This window comes from Gymnoscopelus braueri (assembly GCF_963280865.1).
Source record: "Gymnoscopelus braueri genome assembly, chromosome: 14".
In the NCBI taxonomy this organism is placed as follows: domain Eukaryota; kingdom Metazoa; phylum Chordata; class Actinopteri; order Myctophiformes; family Myctophidae; genus Gymnoscopelus; species Gymnoscopelus braueri.
Genome location: NC_137619.1, coordinates 13,618,552 through 13,631,809, shown reverse-complemented (window position 1 = coordinate 13,631,809; position 13,258 = coordinate 13,618,552). Strand labels below are relative to the sequence as shown.

Sequence of the window (13,258 nt, the reverse complement as noted above, 5' to 3'; positions counted from 1 at the left end):
GTTAAGAACTGTTTCTGCAACGACTTAACACAAGTGATTGTGTGCCTGGTTACTGTTTCCGTGGTTATTGTTTCCGTGTTCTTGGTAGCCATGCAGCGGACACCGCACGTTTGTCTCCTTGACCCACTGACCTTTAGTAGGAAGGATGACAAAATGCAATCGCGCACATATGTTGAGGACCTTTCAACCTGATTATCACAACTGCCTTCCTGTGCCACTGAACGAAGACATCTCCCTATCGGCCATATGACTCACTGTGTGTGTGTGTGTGTGTGTGTGTGTGTGTGTGTGTGTGTGTGTGTGTGTGTGTGTGTGTGTGTGTGTGTGTGTGTGTGTGTGTGTGTGTGTGTGTGTGTGTGTGTGTGTGTGTGTGTGTGTGTGTGTGCATGTTTTCCAGGAACTGGTGTGCGTTTGTGCAGAAGCGTGTAGTGACCATGGCGGTGGCGTGTGGCACAGAGATGTACACCATTAAGTCCCAGAGTCCCTGTCCCAATGGAACTCCAGACTGTCAACTGGTGATGTAAGTACAGTACACGCACACGCACACGCACACGCACACGCACACGCACACGCACACGCACACGCACACGCACACGCACACGCACACACACCCCCACCCACAAACACACACACACACACACACACACACACACACACACACACACACACACACACACACACACACACACACACACACACACACACACACACACACACACACGCATAGAGTATACATAAATCATACGTACATGATAGGGTATGATTGAATGTGCATTGTAGATAATTGGTGTCCGTGTGTGTCCGTGTGTGTCCGTGTGTGTGTCCGTGTGTGTGTCCGTGTGTGTGTGTGTGTGTGTGTGTGTGTGTGTGTGTGTGTGTGTGTGTGTGTGTGTGTGTGTGTGTGTGCGCGCGCAGGTACAAGCAGTCCACTCGTCCGGTGTACCGTCAGAAGCAGAACATCTTCACAGCTCTGCTGTGGAGGTGTTGTCCTGGACACGGAGGGGACAACTGTGAGGACACAGGTAGGATGATGACCCGATGCACCGTACAGTAACCACAGCCTCACAGGTTCAATCCCCTAGCCTGGAACACAGATGTAGGCGCTCGTTCAGTGTTTGTTTGTTTTTTCACTCCGCTTCTCAGTCTGGCTATCATCCTGTTTGAGCCGGATTTCCAAACGTCACCAATTATGTCGGCAAGTCAGGAAGTGCCTCGAACTTTACATTGGAAGGCTCCGTCCTGCCCCGCCCACGGACTTTTAGATTGGAAGCCACTGGTCCCTTGAAAATAGCATGATTTCCAGACTGAGAAGCGAAGTCCGAAAAAAATGTATCTGCCGAATGGAGTGAATAAGTCTGGATTCCAGGCTACATGTCTTCATCCTTATTGTCAAAGTATCTTTGAGCAAGGCATTAAAACCCTTCACCTGGTCCAAGCAAAGAAAAAAATGCCTGATTGTTGAGCATGGATATATGCTTTTGTTTTTGTTAATATTTTGTACATTTGTATACCTTTCCCCCCCATTTTAATTGTAAAGAATTTTAATTATAAATGAATACCTTCTCAATACTTAAAGCTACAAAGCAAATTTAACCACTTCAACCATATACTTGGTTGAGTGTTACAATAAAGATGGCGCCATATCTAATGTCCAATGCGGTGCGCTGTTTACTTCAAACAACCTTTTGGCGTCCTACCCGACAGGGTCTAAATTTCTAAGAGTAGGGAGACCACCTCCAACCACTGCAGATGTACCAGTTATATTATATTAACAAGTTAAATAAAGTTGTATTCATTAAAATAAGGTCCAAATTTGTGACTTTAATGCCTAATCCCTCATCAGTATTGGGATTGAGCTGCCTTCTGAAGAACATCGCTGGGGGACAGAAGCATGTCACATGTGATTGTCTCTGTTTTTACTAAAGGGACCTAATTTATAGCCTGTTTCCTGTGAGAAACAATAAAACACTCCCTGTGTGTGTGTGTGTGTGTGTGTGTGTGTGTGTGTGTGTGTGTGTGTGTGTGTGTGTGTGTGTGTGTGTGTGTGTGTGTGTGTGTGTGTGTGTGCGCGTACGTGCGCGTACGTGCGTGCATGTGCATGCTCATGCATGTGCTGGGAAAGTGAACTGTTTACCAAATACGAGGAGGAACTACTAAAAGTGGTATCCTCTCTCCCCTCCTCCTCTCTTCCTGTCCTCCGCTTCTCCTTTCTCCTCCTCCTCCTCCACCCTTCACCCTTCCTCGGCCACTCTTTCTTTCTTTCTTTCTTTCTATCTTACTTTAGTCCGTCAACTTGAAAATTGCTCCGTCACCGACTTCCTTTGTCTTTGCATCTAACACTCCTATATTTCACACACTCTCTCTCTTGTTTCATCTCTCTATCAGTTATTCTTATTCCATTTCCATCACTTCCATTTTATGTTGTTTTTTCTTTCATTTGAATGGAGTGCGTTTAGAAAGTTTAGAAACTTCCGACATCGACACCGAATCTTTCAACGTGTTTTGATTGAATTCTCTCACTGTTCTTTTACTTTACGTTCTACCGTCTCTCAATGTCTCTTTATCCCGTTGATTCTCAAACATTTTAATTTGGACCCCTTGTTGTTATCTATATTAGGGTCACAGACTCCCATAACTCTGAAAGTGTACAAATGGAACCAAATGGTTACGGGTCCATTTGGTTCTATTTGTACACTCTCAGAGTGACAGACCCTTAAGGTTCCCTTTTGTTCCTATAGCGATCAATCATTTAGCTGGGGACACCCTGGGAACCCCCCCCAAGGACCCCTAGGGGTCCCCGGACCCCACTTTGAGAACCACTGTCTTATCCCACTCTCTCTCTTTCTTTCTCTGTCTCTCTACCACTCTCCCGTCTCCCCTCTAGTGACCGACGGCCAGCTCTCCCACTCTGAAGACTCGTCTCTGATTGGACAGTCCGAACCAGGAAGTACAGAAGTCCATGCCCCAGGTACTGAACCACCTCGCTCCGCCATTATCTGTTTCTGTTCAGTGTAAACTACAGTGCTATAGAATACCGAGGTCCTGACGTCACTCCCACTCCCTGGGTCAAAGAGACTTTTTTTGTATTGGAATTGCCATAGGTAAATCTAAAAAGAGTGCTCCACTGCTATGCCCCTGCTATACCAAATGGACTATGGGGGGCATTTTAAATTAAAACGTTTGAGAGGCAATCAAACAGGCAGCTACATGTTGGCCAGAACCATCGCCGGATGAATACTGTATCAACATTCTATCACTTATTGAGTCATTGCAGGCTGGGTTTTGGAAAACCCTGCCTTTTATGAGTCACTTTGGTCTCACACCACCGTCACACACACATACGCACACACACGCGGGCACGCACGCACGCACACACACACACACACACACACACACCGCTCTGTACCTTAACAAACTCAGGAAGCCACGTAGGTTAAGTTGAGTGTAAACACTGTGAGAATGTCTTCACCTCTGCACGGGGCTGGAGGAGGAAGAGGGTGTGTGTGTGTGTGTGTGTGTGTGTGTGTGTGTGTGTGTGTGTGTGTGTGTGTGTAGGTGGGTGGGTGGGTGCAATCATTATGAATAGAACAGACTCAAGGTCAAACCCCGATCGCCACCCCATCCACACACTCACACACGCACACACACACCTGAACCAACTCACATGTACGGTCCATGCATAGCTCAGAATGTCTGTGGAATTATGTCAGTTCTCTTCAATTTTACTTTGTGCCCTTGAGCCGGGGCTCAAAGCAACAATCAGCAATAAAAAAATCTTTGTCCATTGTCCCACTCTCCCAGAGGACAGATATCCTAAAACTAAAATAAAAATGGTGGCGCCTCTAGTGTGCAATCGTGTGCCGTCTGGGGGATACTTAAAACTAGGTGTTTCACCCGGCAGGGCGTGGTTTAGCAGGACCTAGTGTAACAAGGCCATCACACCAGCGAGGCCTTGAATGCCTAATTTATACTCCGTCATACGAAGGTGTCACTTGCCGAGAACAGCCAACCTGCAAGCGAGAGTAGGTCAAAACAGTGAACGCGTGCAGGGTGAGGTTGTAAGTATGAATTGGGCTTGAGTGAGCCTCAAGGCAATGCTGTCTGAGTTGCATATTGATAGGTTTGGTATCAGTCATAATCTACTGCACATAGTACACCCTCGTAAGCAGGTCCGAGCGGATCAATGCGAGCAGCAGTGCACAGACAGGGAGGAGAAGTACTGTACAGACACTCAATGCTTGTCTCTGGCTGCTTGTTTGTAAAGGATGTATACGTTTTAGGTAAGAAATAGGTTCTATGCGCAGCAGCCATTTTGTTAAGAACGATCTCTCTGAAAAGGCAGATCGTATGCCTTTATACAGTCTGTTTGGAAAACAGACTGTATTAACTTACTGCCGTAAGAACTGCCCACCCCCCCTCTCTCTCTCTCTCTCTCTCTCTCTCTCTCTCTCTCTCTGTGTTTCGCTATGTGTCTGTCCTGTGTGAGACACACACACACACACACACACACGCACACGCACACGCACACGCACACGCACACGCACACACACACACACACACACACACACACACACACACACACACTCGCATCATGTGCTGTGTGACTGCAAAAGTGTGACTCATATTGCGTCAGACCACTTCCGGCGCTAGGGCGACCATAGTGGCAAAAATTGTTGCGCAATAATGGAGTTGCATACAAACTGTACATCGTGTAATTACATTAGCGGTGCGGAAAGCTGCTCTGGCTATAGCTAGACCACTGAGCAATATTTGTGCAAAGTGTCAGTTGGATCATACAGTATTCTGTGAGATCAACTCTCCAACGCTGACTCCAAACTCCATGGGTGTTATCGGCCTCAATTCTGGTAGACAGATTAAGGCTCTGTTCCATTCTGGTCAAACAGAGTCAGGGTGCTGATATTGTGCCTGTGTTGGCTCACTGGAAACACTCTGCTACACCAGTGGGTCTCAAAGTGTGGTGGTCCATGGTTCCTTGAGGTGGTTCCAAATGGCCCCTTACGAGTGTGTAACTCTGAGAGTTATGGAGGTCGCAGAGGACCCGCGGGAGTGCAGTGCATGCCCAGAGGTAGAAAACTTGGATTGTACTGCACTAACGGCCAACAATGGAACATTGTGGTTGTACTTGGCATGTCCCAGGTATGAATGTGTGTAAATGAATGAAGTATGACGCAGAGTGTTACTGTGGAAGAGGATCCGGTCTCGGTAAACAAGAAAAAACACATGCACATGCCAATGGACAGAATTCAAACACAACATCTTGATGGAGCATTAGTAACCTAAAAATAACCCTTTGACCTTTTAGGGGTCTATAACAAACGGGACCAAACAAAGAGGTGAACCCCCCCCATCTACTGCCCCATCACGGTACGGTCCAATCCCAGCCCCGCCTACCAACCACGCCTGCTATTGAACTGCTTCCTAAGAGCAAAAGGTCCCACGTAATCAATTCTTCAACACCACTGCAGGCAGCTAAATAGCTATTGTATTGCACACAATTTCAATTTCAATTCAAAGGGCTTTATTGGCATGAGAAAACATACGTTTACATTGCCAAAGCAGAAAGCATAATACAACAATACAGCAATACAATCAAAACAAAAAATATGTACATTTGAAAGTCAGAATCTTCAATAGATCAATTTCTATGTACCAAGATCACTGGGTGTAGTTATAGTGCCGGAATATACCCAATGATTAGTCTTTAGGGTGGTTGTGTTCCGTTTGATATCCTTTTCCTATCACAGCAACTCACGAATCTTGCTGCTGTGTTTGCACATTGTTGTACTTCGCCCAGCAGATATGGGAGTTTTTTGTCATTGGTCATGTTTTCAAAATCTCCGTGTGTGGTTGTAATCTGTGGGAAGTATGTGTCTCTGATGTCTTGGTACAATGGACAGACGGTTAGGAAGTGTAGCTCGGTTTCCACTTCATTTTGTGTGCAGTGGGTGCATAGTCTGTCTTCTCTCGGGATACAGGTCTGCCTGTGACGACCTTTCTCGATCGCAAGACTGTGCTCACTGAGTCTGTACCTAGTTAAGATTTTTCTTTGTTTTGGGTCAGTCACGGTGCTCAGGTATTCTGCCACTGCGTATTCTCTGTTTAGGGCCAGATAGCATTCTAGTTTACTCTGCTTTTGTGTTGCTTCTTTCCAGTGTGTCAGGTAGTTTTCCTTTTGCTGTTTTATAATTTGGTTTAGTCCAATGGGTTTTCTATCTCGTGGCTCTGTTTGTGTTTGTGCCCGGAGTTCCAGGGCCAGCTGGCTGAGGGGGCATCTCTCTAGGGTTTCGCTGTGTGTGAGTGCCTTGTTATGGAGTGCATCTAGGTCGCTTTCTTTTAGGTGGTTGTAGAACTTAAGTGCTCTCTTTTTTATTTTGATAATTAGTGGGTATCGTCCTAATTCTGCCCTGCATGCATTATTTGGTGTTTTTCGCTGGGTACGGAGAATGGATTTGCAGAATTCTGTGTGTAGGGTCTCGGTTTGGTGTTTATCCCATTTTTCAGGGTCATGGTTTGCTAATGGTCCCCAGATCTCACAACCATAGAGGGAAATTGGTTCTATCACAGAGTCCAGTATTTTAAGCCAGGTTTTAATTGGGATGTCTATTTTGATGTTTCTTTTGATAGCATAGAATGCCCTTCTTGCCTTGTCTCTCAGGTCCTTTACAGCTTGGTTGTAGTTCCCTGTGCTGCTGATGTTTAGGCCAAGGTAGGTATAGTTTTTTGTTTGTTCTAGTGGGATTGTATTTAGGAAAAATTGATGGTTTTGGCGGCTGGATCTTTTTTGAAATATCATGATTTTAGTTTTAGTTAGGTTCACTGTCAGGGCCCATGTCTGGGAGAATTTGTGTAGGAGATCAAGTTGCTGCTGTAGTCCTTCCTTGGTTGGAGACAGCAGCAGCAGGTCATCTGCAAAAAGTAAGCATTTGATTTCTGTGTTTGCCAAGGGGATGCCTGGAGCTGTGGACTGTTCTAACGTTTTTGCTAATTCGTTGATATATATGTTGAAGAGTGTTGGACTCAGGCTGCATCCCTGTCTAACTCCTCGGCTTTGGGGGAAAAAGTCTGTGTGCTTTTCGCCTATTTTAACTGCACATTTGTTGTTAGTGTACATTGATTTTATGATGTCATAGGTTTTCCCCCCAATGCCACTCTCCAACAGTTTGTACATCAGACCCTCATGCCAAATTGAATCGAATGCTTTTTTGAAGTCGACAAAGCAGGAGAATAATTTGCTTTTGTTTTTGTTTAATTGGTTGTCAATTAGGGTGTTTAGAGTGTAAATGTGGTCTGTTGTGCGATATTTTGGTAGAAAACCAATTTGTGATTTGCTCAGGACATTGCTTTCTGTGAGGAAGTTTAGAATTCTGTGGTTGAGGATCATGCAGAGGATCTTTCCGAGGTTGCTGTTTACACAGATCCCGCGGTAGTTATTTGGGTCATATTTGTCTCCACTTTTGTGGAGTGGCGTTATCAGCCCTTGATTCCATGTGCTGGGGAAGATCCCAGAGCTGAGCACGATATTTAGGAGTTTTAGTATGGCTATTTGGAATTTGAGGTCGGTGAATTTGATCATTTCATTTAGAATACCGTCCGCCCCGCAGGCCTTCTTGGTTTTAAGTGTTTTTATTTTGTCTTGTAGTTCTTTTAGGTTGATTTGGGAATCTAGTGGATTCTGGTAGTCTTTTACGGCTGACTCTAGGTTTTGTAGTTTATCTTTTATTTGTTTTTGCTCTTTGTTCTTCTCGATTGGGCCAAAGAGGCTAGAAAAATGGTTCACCCATATATCTCCATTTTGGATGGGTAGTTCGTCCTGTTTTAGCTTATTAAGTCTGTTCCAGTTTTCCCAGAAGCTGTTTGTCTGTATGGAATCCTCGATATCTTGCAGTTGGTTTCTAACATGTTGATCTCTTTTTTCTCTTACTGTTTTCTTGTATTGTTTCAGTGATGCACACACACACACACGCACATTCCTTCTCATTACGAGTGTATACAAACACACACACGTTCTCAAACACTTCCATAATTATTTTTTAATGGTACAAGTGCACACACACACACACACACACACACACACACACACACACACACACACACACACACACACACACACGCACACGCACACGCACACGCACACGCACACGCACATGCACACGCACACAGCTTGTTGTGACACTGAATCAGCCTCAGTTTGAAAAACAGTTTCTCCACTGGTTCAAAAACACCTCTCATTATTTGTCCATTGTGGTTTAACAACCTGTCACTCCTAATCAACACAAAGTATTTTCAAGGCTCCAACTATGTGCTCACACAGGAACTATGAAAAATACCCTCATATGGAACGTACGTGTGTGTGTGTGCGTGCGTGTGCGCGCGCACGCGCGCGTGTGTGTGTGCGTGTGTTTGTGTGTGTGTGTGTGTGTGTGTGTGTGTGTGTGTGTATGTGTGTGTGTGTGTGTGTGTGTGTGTGTGTGTGTGCGTGTGTGTGTGTGTGTGACCCCAGATCTTATCCTTTAGTGGTCTGTCTCACACACTCCATGTCTGTCTGTCTGTCTCCCTTCCTGTCTCTCTGTCTGTCTGTCTGTCTGTCTGTCTGTCTGTTGGTCATCCTGTTTATCCATATGTCTAAAGCCTTATTTATACAGTCGCGTGTCTGTATCACGTTCCCAAAAATAGCCGATCTACAGTACAAGCTCAAAGCGTTGTAAGCTTGTATTGTAGATCGGCTATTTTAGTGTAAGTTAAGCATAAGATTCGACTTCATTGCCATGTGTAACGGGTGTCATCATGGCCTGGCCCCTGAGTCAATGACAAAAAGAGGAAGACGAGGTGCAAAAGTAATATGAATATATTGACAAGACAAAGAAATTACTTAAATATACACCAAAGAATAGCAATGTTAATCAGTAAAATCAGCTATGTGTGGATGTGGATGTGGATGTGGAGTAGATGTAGTGTGACCTATTCTGGATCAGGGCCCACTTGAAAATGTCTAAATTCGTCCGCTGCCCACACACCACACACTGTTAAGTGGTCAGATTGGTGGGCAACGTGCATTTTCAGAGCATGCGGCTCGGTTCAATGTTTCAAGGACCCACGTAACTCTAAGAGTGTTCAAATGGAACCAAATAGTGTTCAAATGGAACCAAATGGACCCGTAAGGGGCCATTTGGAACCCCCTCAAGGAACCATGAGGGTACCTGGACAGTACGGGTTCCAGTGAGCCAACATGCACACTAGTATCAGCACCCTGACTCTGTTTGACCAGAATGGAACACAACCTTAATTAGCATCATTGCAAACACCTGTGAAGGAAGTAAGTGCATTATGCTGTGCAAAGAGCCTAATTGCTGGTGTAGAAATTAACCAAAAAGCAATGCTGACAATTGTCTGTCATTATGGAGGCTTAGGTTTGATGGTTTACCCGGTTTCCTCGTTACTTTGTAGCACTACATTGTTTTCTTTGCACTCTATTCATGCGATCGCTTAGCCTTGTCGTTTGTCGACTATGGTTCATTACATTTATTTGTGTCTGTGTGTGTACATTTAAAATCTGGCTGTCTATGCTGCTAGTCTGCCTGTCTGTCTGTCTGTCTGTGACTGACTTTCTGATCGTGTGTGTGGGTACTGACATGACATCTGACCTCTTCACACTTCTCTTAACCTTTCCTGAACTTTTCCTGAAAAGCCATTTTGTCATGCCTGATTTGCCTAGTGTGAAAAGAGGCCAATTCACACCTGGCACCATTTCACGCTTGGCGAATCCCTTCCCCTTTGTCCGTGACAATGCTTGGACAATTCACTGATGTTTCACTGAAGTGCCAATGGCAGGGTCTCTGAAACTTCGGAATGTCACATCTGTGTGTGTGTGTGTGTGTGTAGCCGTGCAGGCCAGACTCCAGTCAGACCTGGATCAGGAGCAGAATGACTTCCAGGTTCCTGTCACCACGCTGCACGATGACATGTCCCACCGTGACGGCCACCACAGCCACCACAATGACACCGCGCTCAGCGAGGCAGAGCTCACCGCAGGCCCCACCTATGACCACCGAGGCCACCCCCATCCACATGACTCCACCCACAATCCCAGCCACAACCACGCCCACAATGCCAACCCGCACCTTCACCATGGAAACCACCAACAACCGAACTACAACCTTCACCGTAAGTTTATTAAGGACAATTAAATAAAGGACGACTTCACCCATTTTCAACCTATCTTCGTATAATTAGTCCTCACTAATGTTCATTATAATATGGTACAATTTTTGTGTCGGTGGTACCACAGCCCTCCTCTCAGAGGGGGAGGGCTGTGGACCGTTCAGAAACCTGCCTACTAGTGACATCATCGATGGGGAATCCAAGCTAATAGAAACTGCAGGCATTCTGTTCCTGGAAAGTTATCATGCTATAATGGAAGCCATTGTTCTCACGGTAAAAACAAAAAAGAATACAACGATGATGTCACTGGTTGGAGAGTTTCTAAACTGTCCACAGCCTGCCTATGAGACACATGCTGAGTAGATTTTTATCATGAGCTTTAGTGAGGACCAATTATATGAAGATAGGTTGAAAATGGGTGAAGTCGTCCTTTAAAGCATTGGTTCATTGTTTCTTTAAACTTTAATTTCATGGACCCTCATAACTCTGAGTTTCCAAATAATTTGTAAGCTCTCAGAGTTACAGACTCCCACTTCATTTAGATACTTCATTTAGCCGGGTACCCCCTGGAATCCACAGCTAACCAGGTTGTCATCCGGCTGCCGTGTTAAGTGGTCAGATGGGTGGGACGCAAAAAGTGCTTTTGATACTTTCAACCGGGCCCTGATCCAGGAAAGGTTGAGAAACGCTGTTATCATGGGGGGAAAATAATCATCACAAAGTATAGCCTCATTTTGAAATTGAGAAACGTTACAATTTATGGAAAAAAATAAGAAATGATGACTGTAATCGTCTCTCCCGGAAAGAACATGACTGTGAATGTGATTTCAGTAGAGGTTAAAACATAAGCTCAATGTCATATTAATAACCATGATGTCATTAAGCTAACACACACACACACACACACACACACACACACACACACACACACACACACACACACACACACACACACACACACACACACACACACACACACACACACACACACACAATGTATAGAACCTTTTTTTCCGAGAAGAAAGAGAGGATATCCTGTGAAGGAAATTGTATGTGTGTGTGTGTGTGTGTGTGTGTGTGTGTGTGTGTGTGTGTGTGTGTGTGTGTGTGTGTGTGTGTGTGTGTGTGTGTGTGTGTGTGTGTGTGTGTGTGTGTGTGTGTGTGTGTGTGTGTGTGTGTGTGTGTGTGTGTGATGCAATGTACATGGTGACACAGTAGTGCTAATATAGTGGCAGTTCTCATCTAATGCTCGCACATACACACGCACGCACGCACACGCAGGGCGTTATTTATTTGTCTTGCTCCCTGCTGTGACATGCTGGATTTTCCTTATTTGGAAAAGGAGGAGCGGTTGTTCAACTTTCCCAAAGTTTTTCCAAAGCAGTACCATCTTTAGCTCGTTGACTTCCTGAACTGAGGGTATTATTTTAGTCGGAACCACTGAAAACAGAAACCACATTATATTTCAGGCTCCCAAAATCTGTCTGATCTGCCACTAACAGATTTACAACAGAATATGTTGCACTATACTCTGTATTTCGTCTCTGTCAGGTGGAAACCTCATATGTCCAAAACTGTTACTTTTCAGGATTAAAACAATTGGATAGGTTTCTGCCTGACAGCAACGATTTACTCTGTATAAGCCCTACATACTTTGTCTTATGACAAGTAGCGAAAATATCCCTATCTACAAGCTCACAACGTATCGCGTTGTGACCTTGTAGCTAGGGTTATTTTTGAGAAACCAAATCAGACAGCTAATAAAATGAATAATGGGTGTTGTATGCCCAGAGCCATTATGTGCAAGCATGAACAGTAGTCACTTAAGTCTAACACAACCATTATTAAAGGCAGGGTTAGTGATTTTATTTGGTTACATTTTGTGTTAAATACAGTAGCTCTATATTCTGATATTACTCATTGCTATATAGTGTTTGTTCAGTAACATGAGTCTCCATCTCTTTATTAAACAGAAAAAGCATTTTCAGGTCGGGATAACAATTTTATCCAATCAGTATAGAGAACTCAGACATGATACAGATTAAACAAGTGAAATTGGACGTGATGACAATAAATGAGCAGACAAAATTGGAACTGGAACACTATAAAAATAAAGCTGAGAAATGGGATTGGCTGAAATGTTGCAACCCACCTGATTGTTGTTCTGTTTATTGAAGAGCTGGAGAGATGGGAACACCCTTGTTACTGAAAATACACTCTATAGCAATATAGTGCTTTAACCTTTTAACACGCTTACATCATGGAGTATTAGGCTATAAGGTTAGCCCCCTGGGCACGCCAGACTATGATCAGCAAGGGGGGCATACACTATATTTAACAACATCATTATTACTAACACCCCTAGGCTATACAAAATGCTCTTATACAATACCAGAGGTTTCACATCTAGTAATCTCTCAAGAACAGATTCTGCTCTGCGTTTGAATCTGTCGGGGGGGTTCGTCATATCGCGTACGCACTGGCCTACAAGTGGGCGTGCCTTCAGATCAGGAAGCAGGCCACGCTTTATCCAATCAAATGTAGTGGGCGGGATTCACGTGTCCGTCGATCCTTCCCCACTCGAAACCAACCGAAACTAATTTAACAATAGCGTCCGCGGAGCAGACAAAACCACGGAAAGATATTCACATTAATTTGCTCTTTCATCATAGAAACAAGTGGGCTTATAACCAAAACGATCCATGTTCTCTGGGAGAAGTGGTGTTAGTGTTCCGTGTAGAAATATTGTTAGTGGGAATGAAAACATAGTGGCACCACCGGAAGTGAAAGCTGAAGGCAGACCAAAACCCCGGTTTCCTTGCGCACGGGTGCTACGTCAACTTCCTCCCAGAGCCAACTGAGATAGTCAAAAACAGCAGAGGGCGCTGTTTTTCCTTTTCATTTGGCGCTGGGTTCCCAGATTGCACATCTAGTAGCCTGGCCCTCACATCTAGTAGCCTACAATATAGGCTATATACTATTATTATGGGGCCAGAATTTAAAATATATGTGCTGGCTGTCCGTCCTAGCCTGGCTCCAGACCATGTCTGTCCCTCATGCATCCATCTGACTGAGGTAT

General features: G+C 44.6%; 1 protein-coding gene across 1 annotated transcript in view; it reads left to right on the top strand.

Annotated features, from left to right (window-relative positions):
* The first annotated feature begins 401 nt into the window (after positions 1–401).
* Positions 402–13,258, top strand: part of mmrn2a (multimerin 2a) — a 28,082-nt gene continuing 15,225 nt past the window's right edge. Inside the window, exons 1-4 of the mRNA XM_080448863.1 lie at positions 402–520; positions 916–1,022; positions 2,885–2,968; positions 9,901–10,182. Of these exons, the coding sequence (XP_080304989.1) occupies positions 435–520; positions 916–1,022; positions 2,885–2,968; positions 9,901–10,182 (559 nt within the window). The 5' untranslated portion in view covers positions 402–434. The remainder of the gene's footprint in view (positions 521–915; positions 1,023–2,884; positions 2,969–9,900; positions 10,183–13,258) is intronic.